At 29.8% G+C, this 21135-nt stretch overlaps 1 protein-coding gene across 1 annotated transcript in view; it reads right to left on the bottom strand.

The window, feature by feature from the left end:
• Positions 1-3: 3 nt before the first annotated feature.
• The window catches only part of LOC106461013 (la-related protein 7-like), a 22917-nt gene continuing 1785 nt past the window's right edge, over positions 4-21135 (bottom strand). Inside the window, exons 2-11 of the mRNA XM_013920784.2 lie at positions 20798-20876; positions 19547-19647; positions 18216-18461; positions 14656-14728; positions 9721-9878; positions 5873-6015; positions 4957-5203; positions 3869-4016; positions 1385-1479; positions 4-181 (exon numbers count right to left, since the gene is read on the bottom strand). Of these exons, the coding sequence (XP_013776238.1) occupies positions 119-181; positions 1385-1479; positions 3869-4016; positions 4957-5203; positions 5873-6015; positions 9721-9878; positions 14656-14728; positions 18216-18461; positions 19547-19647; positions 20798-20876 (1353 nt within the window). The 3' untranslated portion in view covers positions 4-118. The remainder of the gene's footprint in view (positions 182-1384; positions 1480-3868; positions 4017-4956; positions 5204-5872; positions 6016-9720; positions 9879-14655; positions 14729-18215; positions 18462-19546; positions 19648-20797; positions 20877-21135) is intronic.

Here is a 21135-nt window from a genome sequence, read left to right as displayed (position 1 = left end):
TACACAGTGACATTAATTTTATTCTCCAGTTTATAGAAATTACTATACAATTTTTACATGTGATGGATGATGTTCACATACAATGAACCCCATTATAGGGAAGAAACATAAACTATATCTAGTCATCAAAACGAATATGCTTGTTTTTCATTTGTACAGCCTTCTCAGCTCTTGCGATGACCTAAGAATGTACAGAAAATTTTTGCTATAAGAATGCATTTAGGGTAAAACAACATGTTCTGTATTATGCCATGAATTCAAAGTCACCAAGGTCACATTTATTAATAAATATGAAAGCTAAATTACTGCTTTTACACTTCTATATAAAAGCATGAGTATACTTTGAAGTTGCTTATTGCTCAAAAGAAGTAAGATTTTCTGAAGAATTTTATAGATATCTACAAATATTTATATGTTTTTTATTTACATAATGTTTTGATAATTTTCAACAAAAGTACATCATAACACTTTTACTGCAACACTTCTTATGACAAAACTCAAAGGCTAACTAAGCTAATAAATAACACTTGAAAATGCTTCTTTATATATGAAATTAGACACCAATGTGACAGTGTGTGTAATAAAAACTTTCGATCAGAACAAGCTATGTAATTCAAGTGAAACCAAAATTCAACAAAGCAATCAGTGCTAACTAAATACACCCTTCTTATGTTTCTATTGGTAAAGATTAGAAGACATTCTTTCATCAGTTGGGTACCTTTGTTGTTAACATTATTTTTGGTCATAATCCCAATAATATCTCACAATTTTGACCAGCTTACGAAATATAGGTTAGTATAATAGATACTTGAGGAAAATCAAGACAATTGTACATTTCACAAATCATCAGGTACAGCCTTCACTGGCAAAACCATGGTCATAATAAATGATGTACTTGTGAAACATACAATTGTCTTGTTTTCCTCAATTCTGTAAATATAGGTTAGTCCTAAATACATGTATTGAGCTAACAATCTTTATAATAAAAGTATACCAATAAAAAATCAATTAAAAAGTAATGATATTTGATATACTAAATAGTATGGCCAATGCTGTTAATGAAAATAATAATAAATAAATAATTTATTATACCTTACTTGTGCTACTAAACTAATGAAAACACTACTTACATTGGATAAAAGTTACATTTCACTTTATTCTTAGCAAAAGCCTAAAACCTCATAAGTTGGGCTTTGTATAATCTAGTACAAAAAATCTGTCAAAAAAATTAAATACTAATTATTACATTTTCAGGGTCTGAAAAATATACTGGAGAAGTTTTAGCTGTACTTTTCATTAGTTCATACAAATATAAATCCATAACTGTTTCCCTCTACATATAGCAGTTAAGTTAGTATGTTTGGTAACAGAAATAACAACTCACTTTACTCATGCCCCTTTTCTTTTCTCTTGGTTTCATTGCAAGCCTAGCTTCTCTGTCTTTGTTGATTTTTTCCCAGTAATTTCGTTCTTCCTCCCCTATAAAGAAGTAAAAAACATTTGAATAAAATAAATCTCTTATTTTTTAAATCATAAACAGGCCTCTGAACAAATAAAGAAATAATTTCTGTTACAGTGACTTTGCATAAACATTAACATCCACTGCATTTTGAAACACTGTTCTATAAAGGTGAATTTAACACATTTTGTCCACTGTTTCTAATATATAAGCTGAAACACTGATTATTAAACAATATAACATGCCCAACAAAAGAAACTTGCAAATATTCAACAATCATGGATACTTGTGTTATTATCCTCGATTATAATTAAAAATTTATTTTTTAGTATTTTGCATGGCTGAAAAAGTACTGTACATGAGGACAGGAGAAGAATATTTATAGAGGATATATATAAACGAGTATTAATTATCAAAATATTTACTTTTCTTTTTGAAGAAGTAATTTTCTTGAATGGAGATGTGTAGTTGCAACTAAATTCAACATTGACTCGTACTCTTACAACATATACATTTAACTGAATTTTTCTTACTATTCAATGAAGATTTAGATAAAGCATTAAAAATTAAAACATTTATTGCTAGACTTAATTTTTGTATTATGTTACTCTTAATAACCAGATATTTTGTACTACATGTGGTTAATTGCATTTTATTTGAAGATTTGTAGATGCTAATGCAGTAATGTGTTGCTACCAATGTGAGCTGTGGTGATGCAAGCAACATTCTTAAAACTATTGGTTCACTGTGAACTGCCAGCCACTTAACAGTGTAGTGTTGCCACAAACAGACTTATAGTTAGAGGGATATAAAAAGTCTTATAAGAGAAATACACAGAAAGATTGTTAACTGATGCAAAGTCAAAGGAGACAACATTTCTAGAAAAGAGACATCAATCAAGTTTTTCCATATAAGAGATGAAAAAAAAACACAGTGTGTTTAGGAGACAAATTGGCTCCAAGTGCACCCCCAAGCCAGTCTGGATCAATGCTTTTGAATGCAACATGAAAATTGAGGTTACGATTTCCCCAACCCCCCCCCCCCAAACTATTATCTTGTAATATTAATAATTAGATAATAAGTATTTGAAGTTTAAAAAGGTTTGAAAGCTTCCAGCCATGCCTTGAAATCAGCAGAAGTTTTCATGAGAAAGATGGCCAAAGAAATTGGATTCACCCATTTAACTACAGAACTGTAATGGCCCCTGATGCAGTTGTAATGGAATTTTTGGGCCTTTGGTATACATAATGAGATATTGGCAGCTAACATCCATTGTACAGTGGAGGATATGTGGCAAGTTTGTCAAAACGTGTGGCTTACAATTAACTTCATCACTCATTGCAACAGCTTGTTACATCGGAATTTATGGTGTCAGGCAACAGTGTGTAATTATGACTATCAGACTGAGCATGACCATGGAGGAAGTAGTTACAAGGAGAGCATGGGAAGTGGAACATCATTACTTCAGTTTTGCTTTGTCACAGTTATGGTTTAGCAGTTTTAAATAACACCAACAATTTCCATTTTTGATCCCAGTAGTTTATAAAATGTAAAATAAGGACAAGAAGTTTCACAGTAAAATCTACACTTCAGTATCTAATACTTTCTTTGAAAACTGAATCTTATATATCTTTCTTTCATAACCAAATGTTGGCTTACATTTCATTCTCATATATATATATATATATATAGACAGACACACACACACATACATAAATAGGACCTCTGAATTTTTATCCTACTAAGAAGCTGCTTTTCTTATTTCAGCTAAGACTATTTTGTACTAGGAACTATTTCACACAATTTTTCCTTATGAAGTTGTTTGCAATGCATCATATTACTGATAATGGAAAAGTACATTGGTTTCTCTGTGTCCAGGATTTTATTTTTTTAGGCATTTTAAAGAAACATTTATTTATGAGTACAATAGGTTTCAAAATTTTTATTAATGATGGCTATATATTTACTTATAAAATCAAGGATTTCTGGTTGATATTTTAAGGTTTATATTATGTACTATGATCTTATTAATACTAAAAAAATTGTCAAATCAACATCTTCATGTCATACCCGACCATTAAACGACAACCATATTGGTACTCAATAATAACTAAATTATATAAAATACATAAGTCAACAAATTACTTACAGACAAAATCTGTCTTTCTTTGGCACTGCTTGAATATATTAGACCACACATTTAAAAGCACTTGCTTTAAACTTGAGTTATTTACTAAATAAAAATGAATTTTTTCATGAACTAAGCATATTTTACAAAATATTTTTTTTTCATAACTGTGACATTTGTCAGAAGTATTTGTATTAAATTAGGTTTTAAAATATCCTGCAAACTACTTATTTACCTATCCTGTTAAACTTTTTAAATCTTACTTTATTAACAGTTCTTACCTTCTAAAACACACAATTCTCCTAGTTTTGCTTCTTTCCCAGCTATAAGCAAACGTTTAGCACTTTCAGGATCCATACATCGAATGTAGACTGTCAGATCATTTTCCATGTCTACATAAGCAACATTTGATAGAGACTGGATTTTTTGCTGAAAAGAAACCAATTAGGACATTAAATATAATGTTTCTTAGAAAAGAAAAGAATGAATATTTTAAATTAAGACCCTTTTTTCTCATTGTTATAGATAAAAATTCAATTCCATTGATATATATTTGACAATTCACTTCAAAGATTTCTTCAAGGACAAAGATCAAGGGAAATGTAACAGTTAAACCAAAAGAAGAAAATATCAATATATAGTATTTAATCAGAATATAATAAACAGATTTGACTTTTCCTTACATAACTATTAAGTAAAAAACTCAGCACAAAAAACATACAAAATGTTTTCTATGGTGATTTTTTTTAGAGTCAAGTTTTACAAGAATTAACGTCTGTATCAAGTTTTAATACAGTGGTATGATTCGAGTTGGTCAAGAATATAATTTTGCTTCCAGTTTAAAACTAGCAGTTTGTGAAAAGACTTATGACTAGTTAATAATTCTAAGAAACTATGAACTTAAGAAAAGAAGAATGTATAATAATATATTATCCACACTATATCTGTTATATCCAGTGCTGACAAAGCCTTTTGCTTAATACCAGGACTCATCAGGCCGACTGAGATATGACAGACACAGTAGTGATTAAGATGCTATTTATATTGTCAAGTTGCATAAACAACAGTTGTTATGATGTGAACTAGATTAAGTTTAATTTACAAAGTGTACTTTGTATCAATTTTATAAAAGCCATTTACAAATAAGAATTAAGATACGGATTAACAACACAATATTATTTATTTCTTTTACTACCAATTATTTATTTTACTTGAATTAAATTTTACTCATCATTCATTACGCTTATTAATGTTGTGGTCCATTAAAAAGTGAACTTTATAATTCCTAGTTACTGGAAAATGAACTTTTAATACTTATGATTAAATACTTAAATGTAAATTGCATTAGTTTTAGTAAAACGTTCCTTACCTTGAACTCTGAAGGTCGTGGTATTTGCTCTTCTCTAGAAACCTTGACAATAACTCCTGGGGTCATCTCCATTTTAAGATCTTTATCAATGGTGACTTTTTCTGTTATTGGTTCAACTTCATCATTATGCCAAGCAAGTTTTCTTCCTGAATTGAAGTCTTTTTCTAACTGAAGTGCCTTCTTTACCTGTGCCATTGTTGCTTTTTGTAGAGAGAGGTATTTATTTCGCCAACGTTTCCATTCAAGTCTAAAAATATATATATATAATGAAATTGTTGACGTGTAAAGAAAGAACTTTTACATATTCTCACACAAATGTATATTTCCTTGATTTATTTTCTGTTTGGTTTGTTTGTTGTTGATTGTTGAGTGCAAAGAGCTATTTGTGCTATGCCCACTGCAGGTATCAAAACCTTTAGCATTATAAGCTCTCAAATATCACACTAAGCCACTGGAAGAAACTTATTTTCTTGTTGTTGTTTTTTAGAGTAATAAGTTATGGTAAGTTGCTTCTATATTGGGGATCTACACAAATATCATAAACTATAAGAAACTGAATTATTAGGTTTTTATAAAATATCAATTATCCATCTTTGATTGTATTATTGGTTAAATCAGTAACAATATATGCAAGAAAAGTAGTAGAAATTTACTTGAAAATTAGCTATTTTACCAACTGACTACAAACAACTCACATATACTTTGTGATTTTCTCAAAACATTAAATATACAGTGAAATCAACCGGACCCATGTTAGTGTTTTACATATTTCTCTGAAAAAAAAATGTACAGTACTTTCTAATCCTACAAATTCATAGGTGTTTAGGAATAGAAATCTGTACAAAAAATAATTACATTATATAAATACACAGGAATACACATATAATTGCTATCAAAAAGTTTAATAGAAATATACTTTGACATCACTCTCAAGCCAATAGTTTCAACTTCTTCCTGATGTGCCCATTGTTTCCGCTGTCTTCGTCTTTTTTTTTTATGTTTCTTAGTTAGCTTTTCTGAGTATCCTTTAACAGCCAAATCCTTACTTTCTTGTGTATTCTACATAAAAACATAACAAAAAACATGTCAGTTTCATTTTGTTACTACAAATCTTATGTATTTTTAATAGAGCTGGGCCATTAGTAGAATTTGCTCATTGACTGAGCACTGGGCTCATTAATCAACTACATTCAACTAATAATTTATTCTGACACGAGAGTTGGACAGTTGAAATAACTGGCAAAACTTACTTTTATTAGTTGATTATTTTCCTGATTCATGACACTAATAGAATAACCTCACCTCAACAACCTTGATTTAATTTAGAATAATGATGAGAAATCGTAATGGGAATATTTCAAAATACTTAGATAGCTGAAATAATCAAAAACAGTAATTTTGATTAGTTCATTATTTTCCAAACATTAATATAATTTTAATGTCTAGAATTTCGTTAAATCTATTTATTGTTTATATAGATAGCTAGGTAAATTATGGTGGTTTTGGGACATTACATTCTTGTGACTGGTATATTTTTTTGTATATAAAAATGAATATTTGAAAGTTACATGAATTGTTTTTGGACACCCAGATTTGTGGAACTCAGTAATGGTTACATAAGACTGACTACATGAGCACAAACTACAAGTCTTTGTTATTTATTTGCTGTTAAATATTTTTAACAAAGGTAACTAAAATGTAAAAATAGTAAACTTCTCAGATTAGTCTACAAAAAACTTTAGTAACATAAAATGCTTAAAGTATCAAATTTCACATTCAAGGGTCATATTATCAGTACTGGAAACAGCTAATGACTCCTGCTGTGATTTATTGCTTTGTGAAGCAGTATTACTTGTAAAGTCATACAAGAAAATAGATGAGCAAAAGGTTATTAGTGGAGTCAAACTGTTAACAAAAGTAAGTTGGAGGTTTCTGATCAAAACTCAAGTTAATTTAGATAAAATAATGGTATTACTCATTTTATTTAATATTTTTCAATGAACATTGAAGATTTCTATGTAGATGCCATTATTGTTAGGGGTAAAGTAAATAAGAGATAAAATTTTTCTTGAAAAAATATTTGGTAATTTGGCAAGTAGATGTGAGAAAAGGTGAGATATCTATATCTGTTTGGATATATAACTGTTATTGTCTCTTATAATCTGCAGTATTTCACTACAGTTAGTATTAAAGTAGAGCAAATACGAGATAAAATATAAAGTTTTACCAAAAAAATATATTTTGGTATTCATTTAAAAGGTTCTAGAGATTATGTAAATAAAATAGAAAAACTGTAAGATGAAAAAAAGTATTTTTATTCTTAGCATGAAAATAACCTTTCATTCAGACTGACTCAGTAAAAGCTTTGGAAATCACAGACAAATCTTTATTAAAAATACTTTATAAAAAAATGATTTTTTTTTGTTTACGTCAAATTTGTAATGTTTATAAAAGCTTGTCAAATTTCATGATTGTTGGTTTGTTTCTTTTGAATTTTGCGCAAAGCTACACGAGGACTATCTGTGCTAGCCGTTCCTAATTTAGCAATGTAAGACTAGAGGGAAGGCAGCTAGTCATCATCACCTATTGCCAACTCTTGGGCTACTCTTTTACTAATGAATGGTGGGATTGACCATCACATTATAATGCCCCCACAGCTGAAAGGGCAAGCATGTTTGGTGTGACGGAGATTCAAATCCACGACCCGCAAGTCGAGCGCCCTAACCACCTGGCTATGCCAGGCTGCAAATTTCATGAAGATACACATAGTAAATTCAAAGTTATATATAGTTTCACTGATACAGACTTAGTCTAAAGGACCAAGACCACTCTTAAAGGGTTAATAAAGTTAATCGCCAAGCTCTAGGTTACAACACTTTATTTTTTAATTTCAAACATCACCTAACACAAATGGCCTTGGTAAATATATTTGAAGTTTTAATATCTAGCTACAGGTTTTATCTATGTTTACAGTACATGAATAAAACAAGAATCCGAAAAGTAGTCCATGTAATGCTCCATATATTCAAAGAAATAAAATGGGAGGAAAATACACTAGTAAAACAGTAAGGCTATACACAGGATGGGAGTATGCAGAGGATCAGCTCAATTCAGTTTCTTGTCCTCAGAACTTATATCAGATGTTTGAAGTCAATTTAATATAGAAACAGCATGAGCATCCTCATTTACAATTACATAAACCAAACAATTTATTAATAGTTTGAAATATTATAACTAGATTTTTAATTATAAGAATATAACCATCAAAGAAACGTATCCACAACACATCATTCCACAGTTCAGTCTTTTCTCTTACTAGACTCCTGAATTTGGACTGGTTGTTTCACAAAGTTTCAAGCATATATTTTGTATTATGATCTTGTAGTGAAAAGCTACTATGATTTCTGATTTATACACTATTTTGATGTACGTGTAAAGAAAATATGACATAAAAGGCTTAATTTATTTTTATTTTATAGGTTACAAGAACCTGAAGTGGCTCAACATCAGAGAAGACCACTTGCTTAGATGAATGACAGGTAGGTCAATTTATATTAGTTGGAAAAAAAAAATGGCCAAAAGACCAAGACACCACGTGTCTCCCCACTTAAAAAAATTTATAAGAGATGGCCAGAAAGAAACCTTGTCAGGTTAAAACCAAGAAATGTACAGAAATGTTAAGGATGTGGGCAGCTAGACATCACTCCTCAACATGGTCCTTGTTAAGAACAATGTATTTTTTACATTGTGTCCAAGCTTCGTCATATGAGTTTGGTTGAAATTGATGTATGGGTTATGAGTTACTTTAACAATATGAATTGCCAAAGCAAACTGTCCTTTGGAGGATCAGAAAGATGCAAGCCAAAGAATTCTAAGTAAGGACTATATGTGAAACATGGAAAGACTGTTCATCCAAATCTCTACAATGCACTAATTACATAACATGCAACATGTAGCCTGGCATTATCATGTTGCAGGACAGCCTCCAATCTGATGCTTGGTCATACTGATTGTGGTAATAGGTAGCAAATAGTCAATAAGTACACACCAGATATTCTTTGTATGTTAAGTATCTGATTATAGCAGGTTGTTCAAAACCAATGACACTCATTGTTGCCATTGTGTAATTTTGATGCACATTACTGTGGAAATGCATAATTTTTGATACAGTTAATTATGGATGGATACACCTATTAAAACAATGAGGCAACTACAATTTGTCATTTCCTTGTACATGGGACACAAAGTCCAGTTTTAGTGAAGGTTAAGTTACATGTCAATATAAATATAGTTACGTAGACTGAGGTTACCTGCTTGTATTGAACATAGTTGATATCTTTCTCAGCAATAACCGTAAAAGTATTTTAAATATAAACGAAATATAAACAATTGTTGAGTATTAAATTTACCCCAGTGAATCACAATATGGTCAACATGAACTTTTGCTAACAATAACAAATACACTATCCATTGTCCATAACAGATATCTTGTTAGTTTTTTTAGGGGTAGAAGGCTTTACCTGTTTCAGAAAATCTCACAGACACAAAACATTATCCAAAATACGCATGACTTTATGTGCAAAATGCATTATTACTTTTGATAGGCTTTATGCATAAAATGCTTTCACAAATGCATCATTCCTTTTGATACTTCTTGTATTTCAAGTAATGAAACATTTACAAAAATTCACATCAGTAGTAAGGCTCAAACTTCCAAGGACAAAAAAAAAAAGACTAAAACAAGAAACTCTTTGAATGTCTTACTTTCTGTGACACTAAATTATCAGATCTTGGGTCACAGTCTTTTTCATCAGCTTTGGAGTCAAGTTTCTGCCTTTTTGCTTGTGTTTCATTGTCAGAACCATCAATGTCCAGCTTACGTTTTTGCTGGTTTTCTTCGTTTGGTGTAGTTTCCTCTTCAACTGAAAATGCAGCAAAAACAAAGATGATGAAATGTTTGATAATAACTCATTGATTGGTTTTTATAGGTTACAAAAACCTGAAGTGGTTTAACAACAGACAAACAGTTATGAGAAGTTTTCATGTATTTAAGATCAACATATGAATTCTGGTGAAGTCTCAGTTAAAATACTATGTGCAACTTTTGTGCCCTAACTACAAGAAAAAAAGCAAACACTGGAAAGACCATATTAACAAGTTATTAAAGTGACATATGACTTGAAAAATAGCTAAGACAAGAGGCTAATTTTAGTTTTGAACTTACTGTTCTATATGAAGGGCTGAAGAATTATAGATGACTTTATTCATGTGTTTAGAATTGTTAGGGGGGCTTTGATAGCCTGTATGTTTGAGTGGTGGAGTAAATATATTGGAAATGCAAACTTGAATAGTAGGGATAAGAAGTTTAAGCTTCAGAAAGCCTAGTCAAATGTGCAAATCATTCTTTTCTCCTGTATGTTGTCTTCAAGACCTCCAAAAACACAGTGAAAGGGCCATAACATTTCAGTTTGATATGCCAAAGCCAATGTTCATCTCATGGAAATTCCAGCCAAATGGCACATACAGTATTTTCACACTTTGTCATGTGTATATCACACACACATACATTTTATAGTAGTCTGTTCATGACATTTGGAATATGCCCGGATGGTGCTTGCAGCCTAGCCAACTAGAGTAGACTATGTACATACAATACATGCACTGCACATTTAGCATTGAGCCATTTATGAACTCTCTCAATACAGATTCATAACCAAGGACCGACCACATGACCATTTTTATTTGTATATAGTTTTAATACTATAACTTTTAATATAGTATATGTATCTTCACAAAATTTGTCAGACTTTTAGTAAACATCACAAGTCGTTTGTACATAAAAAATCAGTTTTTCAAGGAAGTATTTTACTGAAGATTTTTCCATGAACATATTGAGTCTTTTTTTGTCCAGTCCAAGTGCAAAATGATTTTCATGTTAAGATTAAAAATACTTTTCTTCATGTCAAAAATATCAAATGTCATTTAAATAACCTCTAAAACCTCCCAAATACATTTCAAACATTTTTTTCAGTAAAACTTTATGTTATCTGTTATTTTCTTTACGTTAACATTATATACACAAAAAAATCTAAATTATCTTTTTTTCTTTCTAGAATGAATTCAGATTGAAACATGAAACTACATTTGGTTATTGTAAGTAGCTTTAAACTTGTAACATTGTATATCTTTTTATACGTAAATTTTATTGTTTATTGCCCTTTGAACCATGTCTAAATACTAGTGCTATTCTCGGCAATATAGTATAACTTTTAAGTCACTTGGAGAATCTGCAGTTCACGCTACGCTATCGAATTACATTACCCATGAGCTACTCGTGTGCATGCCCCATGATATATTTTTATTATATTATTATTTATTTTACCTGATCTAACTTTAACTAATCTAAAGTTTCCTATTTTTACATTTTAGTTACTTTTATAATACTAAATAAAGAATACACATGAAAAAGAAGAAATAAACTACTTTACCTGGGCTTCCTTTTTCTTTGCTGTTGATAACACTTAACCTTATTTTTGTTTTTATATTAATAGTAGTAGTGCACTAAATAATTTTTATTTAATTAAATAATGAACCAAAAAACATAGAATAATAACATGCAAAAAAGCAACAAGAACCATTAAAAATTCATCCAAACTAGTCAATGTGTTTCCTGTGGGAATGAAGCTTGTAATGAAAGAGAAATTAACATTTTCCTGTACAGAAAACTATGTACTATAATACGTCATTTGATAGATGAAACATTTGGCTTTCCATTGGTTAAATATAATATAGTATTAAATGTAAGAGACAACTATTAACAAATCCTGGAAAAGAGGATGTGACAGGTAGGTGTGGCAAGAAGAGTCAGATTTTCTATTTGATGGCTTTGTAACAAAACAAAATTGAAGGCTATGAAAATTTTGGTTTATCTGAGTGATGACAATATTATAAGTAATTTATGTTAAATTTCGTCCTTCTTGGAGGAGTAATAAATAAATTATAGTAGAGGGGATGTCTAGAGAAGAAATGTCACATTTCTCACACTAGGGGAAATTCAGTATCTTTTTTTAAATATTGGCTTATAAGATTAAAAACTTAAAATGTCTATACTATTAAAATATGGATTATTAGCTACAATTTTATGGTATACTAAGTGGTGTAACATGAACATACAATAAGTAGTTTAGTTAAATTTTGAATGTAACTCAGTAAAACCTCATGAAATGTACAGTAAAGGCTGCCATGGTGAGAGGAGTAATTACTGCTGAAACTTACCAATGTTATCAAGAAAGTGATAAGGTCTCACAAAAATAAATAAACTAAATTCATTCAAAAAACGATTTGTGGCAACCTTGTTCAGTTGCAATATATTCAAGTCACTTCTTTCTCTGGTTAATTGACTGTTGCATTATTTTGTGACAGCTGAGGTGTTTGGTATTTCTTGCAGTTTTAAGGTGTCACTTTATATACCAGGAACTATTTTGTACACGAAATGCCATGTATGGCACAATTAAATATTAGGGTTTAAAACTGAATAAAAGTGTTATTAAAATAAAAACATACCATTTACCTCTTTTTCATTAGTGGATGCCTTTACAAAAAGTTAAGACTTTTAGTGTTGGATTTAATTTCCATAGTGTTAAAATGATTAATGTTAAAAAGATGGTAAGCAATATTTGTTAATTGCTAATCAAATTTAATATTGATTAACAGAAACTGCTAATCAAGTCCACCAAACTATTTCTTCCCCTGCAGTGGAGTGATTACTATAACTTTCTTTTAATTTGCTGGCTTCATAAAAAATTAAAGCTTCAGATAAGATATAAATATTAAGATAACTGGTTATGTATTAAATTTGTGATTAAAAAGATATTGCTATAAAGAAGTAATGGATGAAATATGTGTATCTTATTTAATCCTCTTGCAACTAGTAGGTCAAAATGCACATGTCCCGATGTTTTACAGTGTTACATTCAAAATTTAATTAAATTATTTTATTATCAATGTGTACAAATAAACTCATCATCAAAACATAGGTAATAAATCAAATGTTACTATTATTTACGCTTTATAAGGATATATTTTAAAAATTCCTCAATCTTCCTTATTATGAGAATCATGACATTTGTTCTCTGAAATATGGAATTTAATGTGAATTACTCATTATAATATAGATATTACTAAGGCAAAGTTTAATTTTTATATCGTGAAATCTTATTTGTTTACAGAGTCATAAACTAGAAAATCATACCCACTTGACAAAGCCACCTGTCATATCCTCTTTTTTACAAATTGCCAATAATTCTCTCTTACATTATATACCACATAATTTATAACCAATAGAAAGACAAAGTTTCAATCTATCAAATGACATATAATGCTGGATTGTTTTCAGTAAAGAGTACTGTAAATATTGTCTTCAGATCAAGCAGCTACAGGAATTAGTTTAAGCTCTTCTTGTCTCAGTTAAAAAGCCAGCTAAATTATAAAAGTTACTGGACACTTTTTGTTTTGTGTGTATGTTATTATTCTGTATTGTTAGTTGCATTATTTAAGTAAATAAAAAGTATTAAATGTATTAGTACCATCATTAAAAAGTAGGCTTGAAATTCATCGGAAACCGATAGCAAAAAAACAACAGATCAAACCTAAGAAGCATATTTCTTATTTTTCATGTATATTTTTTATCTATTGATATAGAGTAATTAAAATATAAAAATTAGAAATTTATTAGGTTAGAGTATGTAAGATAAGTAAAAAACATTCTTAAAGAGGTATGCTCATAAGAAGCTTGTGAATTACACCATTCAATTTGGTAACATAGGATACGCATTCACCAGGTAACTTACAACTTGTGTAGTGGTATTATTAGTTAGACACAGTTCAAAGTGCAATAAAACAATAAAATTATGTGTAAACAGATGTAGACTGTTATGAGCCTTCAACCATTTAGGATAAACAACTGTAGTTTATGGTTACAATCTGTAGTAATTCTAGAAAGAAAAAAAGGATAATTTAGATTTAGTTTGTATTTTTCTATGGTGGTTATAAGGTTAGTCAAATCAACCAAGTCTATATAGAGTTAGGGTAAAGAAAATAAATGATACAATAAAAAGTTTCAAGAAAAAAATGTTGATTGTAATTAGGAGGTTTTAGAGGTTAAGCAAATGAAATTTGAAAATTTTCAGATGAAGAAAAGTATTTTAATCTTAACATGAAAATCACCTTGTACTCGAAACAGTCAACAACCTGACTCATATATTCCCAGACAAATATTAAGTAAAAATACTTAATTAAAGAATCTGATTTTTTGTGTACAAAAGACTTTTAATGTTTACTGAAAGCTTGCCAAGTTTCCTGAAGAAACATAAAATATATTAAGTTATAGTACGGAAACTCTGATGATTACTTTATGGTTTTCTGTATATAAAGGGTTATGTTATAATTACAAAGGATACGGTGGCTTCATCTGTTTCCAATAACTATTTAATACTCTACATAACAAATAAATTTAGAGAAATTACTTTATTAGTAGCTAAAAGCTTAGAAGATCCTTGTTTAAAAACATGAAATATTTGATGTCTATAGTCACACAGATAACACAAAAGTATAATATCAATGTGTAACATGTACTTGTTTTTATGGCCAAAACCCAAACATAATTTTAGTAAGAAATTATCTACAATATATAAATATCACCTGGTGTCTTCTTAACCTCTGTTGGTTCCTCGACATCAGTTGAACACATTTCAATGTCAAAACTTCCAAAATTCTGAAAATTATTTAAGAATAAAACCATAATATTCTAATAATGGTCAGAAGTAAAAAAAATAAAAATAAAATAAAATTAAGGAAATGTTGTCATTAAATTACATAATGTGGTTTGTCATAAAAGCTACAAGAACAAAATGGAAATTTTTATATACAACACATGTTCTAAATGGTCAGGTCAGGGACTCTCAAGATTCAGATATAACTATACATAATTTAGAGCTTCTGATAACAGAGGAGGCAACCAGTGGCTACTCTCAAATAATAACATGATTGACTGCCAGAGCTGTAATGAAAGTGTGAAGCGTGGTCAGCAGATCAAACTTTGGATTTTCTAATTTGTAGCCTTTCATACTAACCACTAGGCTACATCTGGCTTTAGGTGAAAGAATTCAAAAACTGTTTTCCCAAGTAAAAAATGTCTATCCATTACTAATTAAATGAATTTTCTATGACTTTTCAACACAATAAAAGTTTCATTGGGAGCTGATGGTCAACATACCAGACAAAGCAACATTCACTGTATAGTGGTAAAATGTTGGTTGCAATTTCAAACAATTAATTCCAATTGTAAATCAAAATTATATACATAAAGTAAAAATACATAATATTTTTATATGTATTTTAAATTATCTATAATTGGAAATTTATACAAGCAAAAACTTACTTTAATGATTCTTTCCTAAAGAACAATATCCAACACAAATATAGTACACTTTCAAGCCCTTTAAAAATTTTATAGCTGTTTAATAAAAATGTGACTTCTTAATGAAATTTACTTAACTTATTTGAAATTGTACTTAAAACTAGGTGTCAGTAAGTTTTTAACAATAAAGATATAAACCATCTAATAGGTACAGAGTACTAAAAAAAAAGGGGGAAGAGAGGCTTTAGGTGAAAAAATGTGAGTTTACACTTATTCAAGTTGACGAAATCAAAGCTAATAGAAAGAAGACTGAATCTATTTGGATTTCTGTTAAGGGATATGAGAGTAGAAAGCTTTTAGTTGGACTTTGTTACAGACTACTGGATGAAACTGATCAAATTAATGAGGAACTCTACAGTGAGGTAAAGAATTCAGCTGTTAATGAGGTCATAATTATGGGGACTTTAAATTCAGTCATGTGTACTGGAATATGTTAAGAGTCAAACAATGAGGGTGACAGATTTTTAGAAACTGTTCAGGATGGTTTTCTTTACCAATTGATTAAGGAGCCTGCTAGGAACAATGGTATTTTAGATTTATTGTTAACTTCTACTATAGAAATGGTTGGTAGGGTGGAGATTGGAAAATATCTGGGTGCAATGATCATTGTTCAATAAGGTTTGATATTAGGCTACATATGGAGATTGGAGATAAGGAATAAAGAGATTTTGTTTACAAAATTTCAAAAAAAACAAGTTCTGAAGGGATGCAGCAAGAATTATCTGTTGTGAATTGGACAACTGAATTAATTGGAGATACTACAATATGAAAAAAAATTAAAAACAAATTTATAAATATTTAAGATAGACATATTCCTTATTAAAAAAACAAAATGTGGCTGTAAGGAAAAAACAAGTTATTCATATGAAGGATAACATTAAGGAAAAGAAATATAAACTTAGTTGTTTAAATTGACTGCTATGATGGGAGATTTACAGAATTATACAAGATCAAGAGAGTTGGTCAAATAAAAAATTTGGGAAATCAAAGAGAGGTATATGAAAAAAGGTATGTAAATGTAAAAATTATTAGTAAGGATTTCATTAAATATTCAAGATAAACACGTTCCTTATTTTAAGGAATGTGATTGCAAGTAAAAAAACCAAGTTAGCTCACAAAGGGTTTAATGAATAAAATGAAAGAAAAGCATTATAAATGTAAGTAGTGTAAGTTGATTGCTATGATGGAAGACTTAGATGCACAATGTTAGGACTGGAGTAAGACCTTTGAGGGATGATAATGAAAAGCTTATATCTGATGATTATGAGATAGTTGGGTAATAAACTTTCTTTTTTTTAAATTTTACAAATGAAGCTTTAAGCAACATTCTTCATCCTGAACATTTGCTAGATATAAATAAGTTTAAACAAGATGATCACAATAATTATGAGTTTGTTAAAAAAACTGGGAAGTTTAAGAATGATAAGATTCCTGGGTAGGTAATATTTCCATAAGAGTTTTGAAGGAGACTAGGGATCAGATATGGGAGCCACTAACTACTATTTATTTGCAAACCTTTGAATAGTTGACACGTGTCGAAAGATTGAAAGTTGACTAATGTTACTCTTGTTTTCAAGGGTGTGATAAAAACGATAAAAAAATTGATCCAGTAACTACAGGCCTATTAGTCTTACATCAGTGGTGGGGAAAGTTTTTGAAAGTCTTATAAAAGATGCTTGGCAAAATCATTTAACATAGTACAAAATTTTGTTGAATAATCAACATGGTTTCATTAGGGAAAAAAAATTTTTGTGTGAGGGATAGATTGGCTCATTAAATAGAAATGTGGTTAGATGGAAGAAATCAAAGGGCTGTTATAAATCAGTCAAATTGGAATAATGTCACAAATGGGATACCCCAGGGCTCTGTGTTAGGACCTTTATTCTTTTTGATTTACATAAATGACATAGATGAAGGAATGATCAATAAATTATTTATATTTGCTGAGGATATTAAGGTTTTGGGTGTTGCTGGCTGTGAGGATAATGTTGTTGCTTTACAAAAAAATTTGAGTTTTTGGTAAGTTGGGCAAATAAATGGCAGACAGCACTTAATAATAATATATGCAAGGTCATTAATGTAAGAGATATCATAATTTAAATTATAAACAAACATTTTGATGGGAATAACCTTAACAGTGTTATGGAAGAAAAGGATCAATCTCTTAAGGCCATTCAAGCAATGTACTGTTGCTACTGGTGGGGCAAATATGATTTTAGATTTTACCTACAGAAATATTGAATACAAGTATAAAAAGGTTATAATTTCATTATATAGAACACTGGTTAGGCAATATTTGAAATAGTGTTCAGACTTGGGATCCTTAATTTAGGAAGAACATTGAATTCTTGAAAAGGGTTCAGAGGAGGGCTAGTAAAATGAGTCCTGGGATTGATATTGTTTTCTATTGAAAAAAGAAGAGTTAGAGGGGATCCGATTGAGGTGTTTATGAGTTCTGAAAGCAGTGATGCATCATCTTTTTTCATACTTAATGCTGAAAATGATGGGACTAAAGGATACAAATATACATTTTGGCAGGGTGGAAGTCATTGTCAGCTAAATGTTTTATTTGTTTAACAGGGTGCTTGGTCTTTGGAAGTAATCGCCGTGAAATGGGGTGGTCGCAGTAAATTTAAGAGAGTTTAAAGGAAGGCTTAAATAATATGCAATATTAAATTATTTTTGCTAAAATATTAGGATTTTTATTTACATATTTATTAAAAAGAAATATATATCTTCCTGTAGAAATTATGAATAATAATAATAATAACAATTACATTACCTCACAGGCTCGTTGGGCAGCCTCAGTATTTTCAAACTCCACAAAAGCAAAACCTTTAGGTTTTCCTGTTGATTTAAACTTTGGTAAGCTGACATATGTTACAGTTCCAAAGTTACTAAAAACAGACTTTAACCAATCATGGTCAGTGTGAGATGGCAGTCTCTCAACATAGATAGTACACCTGTCAAAGTCTTTTTCTTCTGTAACCAGTGACACACGTCGAACATGAGTGCCAGCTTTATTTAACTGCAAAGAAAAAACATTTTTTTCAAATAGGCTTATAACTTTTGTTTGTCTGTGTGTGAGCACAAACAAACACATACATATTAAAAATATAATCAAGATATAAAAGCACTGTATTAACTATAGCTTTGGTAACAATACCATGTAATCCATACCAATATATTTTTGACACAGCACAATCAAATTGAAAAATAATACTAATAAATAATAAAAGTCACTTTTCAATCCCATATCTACCGTTGTAATAGGATTTAATGAACACAACAAATATTGACAAATCCAATGCCTACAGTTGTATAAGACTTGGCAAGTATTTAAAGTCACCCTTGGGGCACTTTTTCCACCATTATAATAAGACTTATCAAACATCTCATTTAAACCATGAATTCCATGCCAAACACTGTAAGAAAAACACATTCAGTAATATCACCCACCAAAATCTTTTCAGATTGAGAAATGTATATCTGCCTAGATCACAAGTAAAAAAACAAAGATTAAAGGGCTAAGCTAAACTGCCCAATCCATGGCTAACAAAAGGCACAGTACCAATTCTAAAAATTATAGATCTTGTTATTGTACAACAAACAGAAATAATGAAACAGAGTTGCAGGAAGCAAATTAAAATGGTGGAGGAGGCCCCAAGGTTTATTTGACCAAGCAAAGCGAGGAAATATGTATCAAAAGCACATCCGTTACAGCCAGGGTTGAAGGCTTGCCTTAGGGTTATGGAAGCTCTTCTGTTTTGGGTTAAAGTTTATGTAGTCTCCTGCTTTTCCAGAAAGTAAATTTCCAAATTTTATGTTTTTTTTTACTGAGTGAAAAGTGGGGGGGGGGATGCTTCATATGCAACTGTGAAATACTTACAATTCCAATCTAGTAAATTCCATAAGCAATATAGCGCCAAATCAGACAGACTAACTATCATTGATAATAACAAGAAGTGAAAAAACAACCAAAGAAAATTAACACAAATATATTCCATTTAAATAAAATATATTTATGGTTACAAACGTTAAAACTTTAAAATAAGCAACTATAACCTGTTTTGGAAGAGAAACTTTAGAACATAGTAGAAAATCACTACTAACCTCCAGTAACTCTGACTTCTCTAGAGCAATAATAATGTCTTTAATATCATGTGTCAAATTCTTAATTTTGTTGAAGGTCAAGAACAGCTCAAGTTCCACATCTGAAAAGCAAGCAAGGGTAGAAATAAGAAATAAAGAGTCAAGCATATTAGTAATATTTTAACAATATAGTCTTGCATCATCATCATCATCATAATGCATTTTTTGAAAATGAATTATAATTGTAACTGTACTTTTTTCATTACACTTGTATTTTAATCTGTTCTAAGAAGCAAAGAGAAGGTCCTAAAAATGTAATTTCCTATTAAAGTGACATGCACTGTACAAATCTGTGAAAATCCTGGCTGAAAAGTAAGATATGCATACTTTAACAATTTAGATTTTTACTTACTGTATATATTATATACTACTGAATGTGATCAATGACAAGTAAAAACCTACAAAAATATATGTTTCAAAAACCTTTAATCTAAATAAATGTACAAATGAGGAGAGACTAAAATCTTTAAACTTGTTTTCTCTGGAGACAAGAAGGGTCAAAGGGGACTTGATTGAAGTGTTTAAATTTATTAAGGGTATTGATATTATAGATCCATCACACTCTTTTGTGTCTAGTGGTGAAAACTATAGGATAAGGGAGCATAAATTCAAATTTTGGAAGCGTAGGAATCGTCTGCAGTTTAGACAGTATTATTTTTCAAACAGGATGGTTGGCTTTTGGGATGAGCTGCTTTCAAGAGTGGTGGAGGCAAAAAATTTAACTGAGTTCAATAAAAGAGTGGATGAATACATGAGTAGTAAGGGGTAGTTAAAGTTGGGAGCTGGAAGAGGCATCCTTGATGGGCTAATAAGCTACTTTTTGTCCCTTTAAAATTTTTTGAAATTTTTATGAAATCTGTTTCAGGAAATAAACAGGTAAAATATTAACTGTATCAAAACTTAATAACTAATAATATAATATGTATTAATCAAATCTGATTAAAAACACTGCAAGTTTTTCATAATGACGTAAGACAAACAGTGATAATCTGTGAAAAGCTGGTTGTGTGTAAAACCAAGTTATTTCAAATAATATTCAATACTTTTTGTATCAATTTAATACATATGATAACAACAAGGATTAAAATAACAGATGTGACATACCTTGCATCATTATTTCTATCATTTAAGATGCGCAAACATTAACAAAAAATGCAACTATTCATTTTTTGTTTCAAATCTAAAATTAAATATTTAATACAGCATACTCACAATTCTCATCATTGTTATATACTAAACTTTTCAAAAACTTGTCTTTTTGAAGATTGGAGTCACTGAAGTAGAATTCCATCTAAAATAAACATAGAATATCATTGACAAAAAACCTGATATATTAGCTCATACCAAATAACAGGATATAAGAAAGACAAATTTCACAAAAATATAGGCAAGTTAATGAATCTCATAACAATGAACACAATTTGCTATTTTCAAAGAACAACAATGACTTAATAATTAAGTTCTTATAGTAACATCAGAGAAAAGTCAGTACAGAAATAATTTTTAAACTATAAAGCAGTTAAATTCGATGATGAGGAACCCACTTTGAG

The sequence above is a fragment of the Limulus polyphemus genome, unplaced genomic scaffold (genome assembly GCF_000517525.1).
Source record: "Limulus polyphemus unplaced genomic scaffold, Limulus_polyphemus-2.1.2 Scaffold880, whole genome shotgun sequence".
Lineage (NCBI taxonomy): Eukaryota > Metazoa > Arthropoda > Merostomata > Xiphosura > Limulidae > Limulus > Limulus polyphemus.
This window is presented reverse-complemented; position numbering and strand designations above follow the sequence as displayed.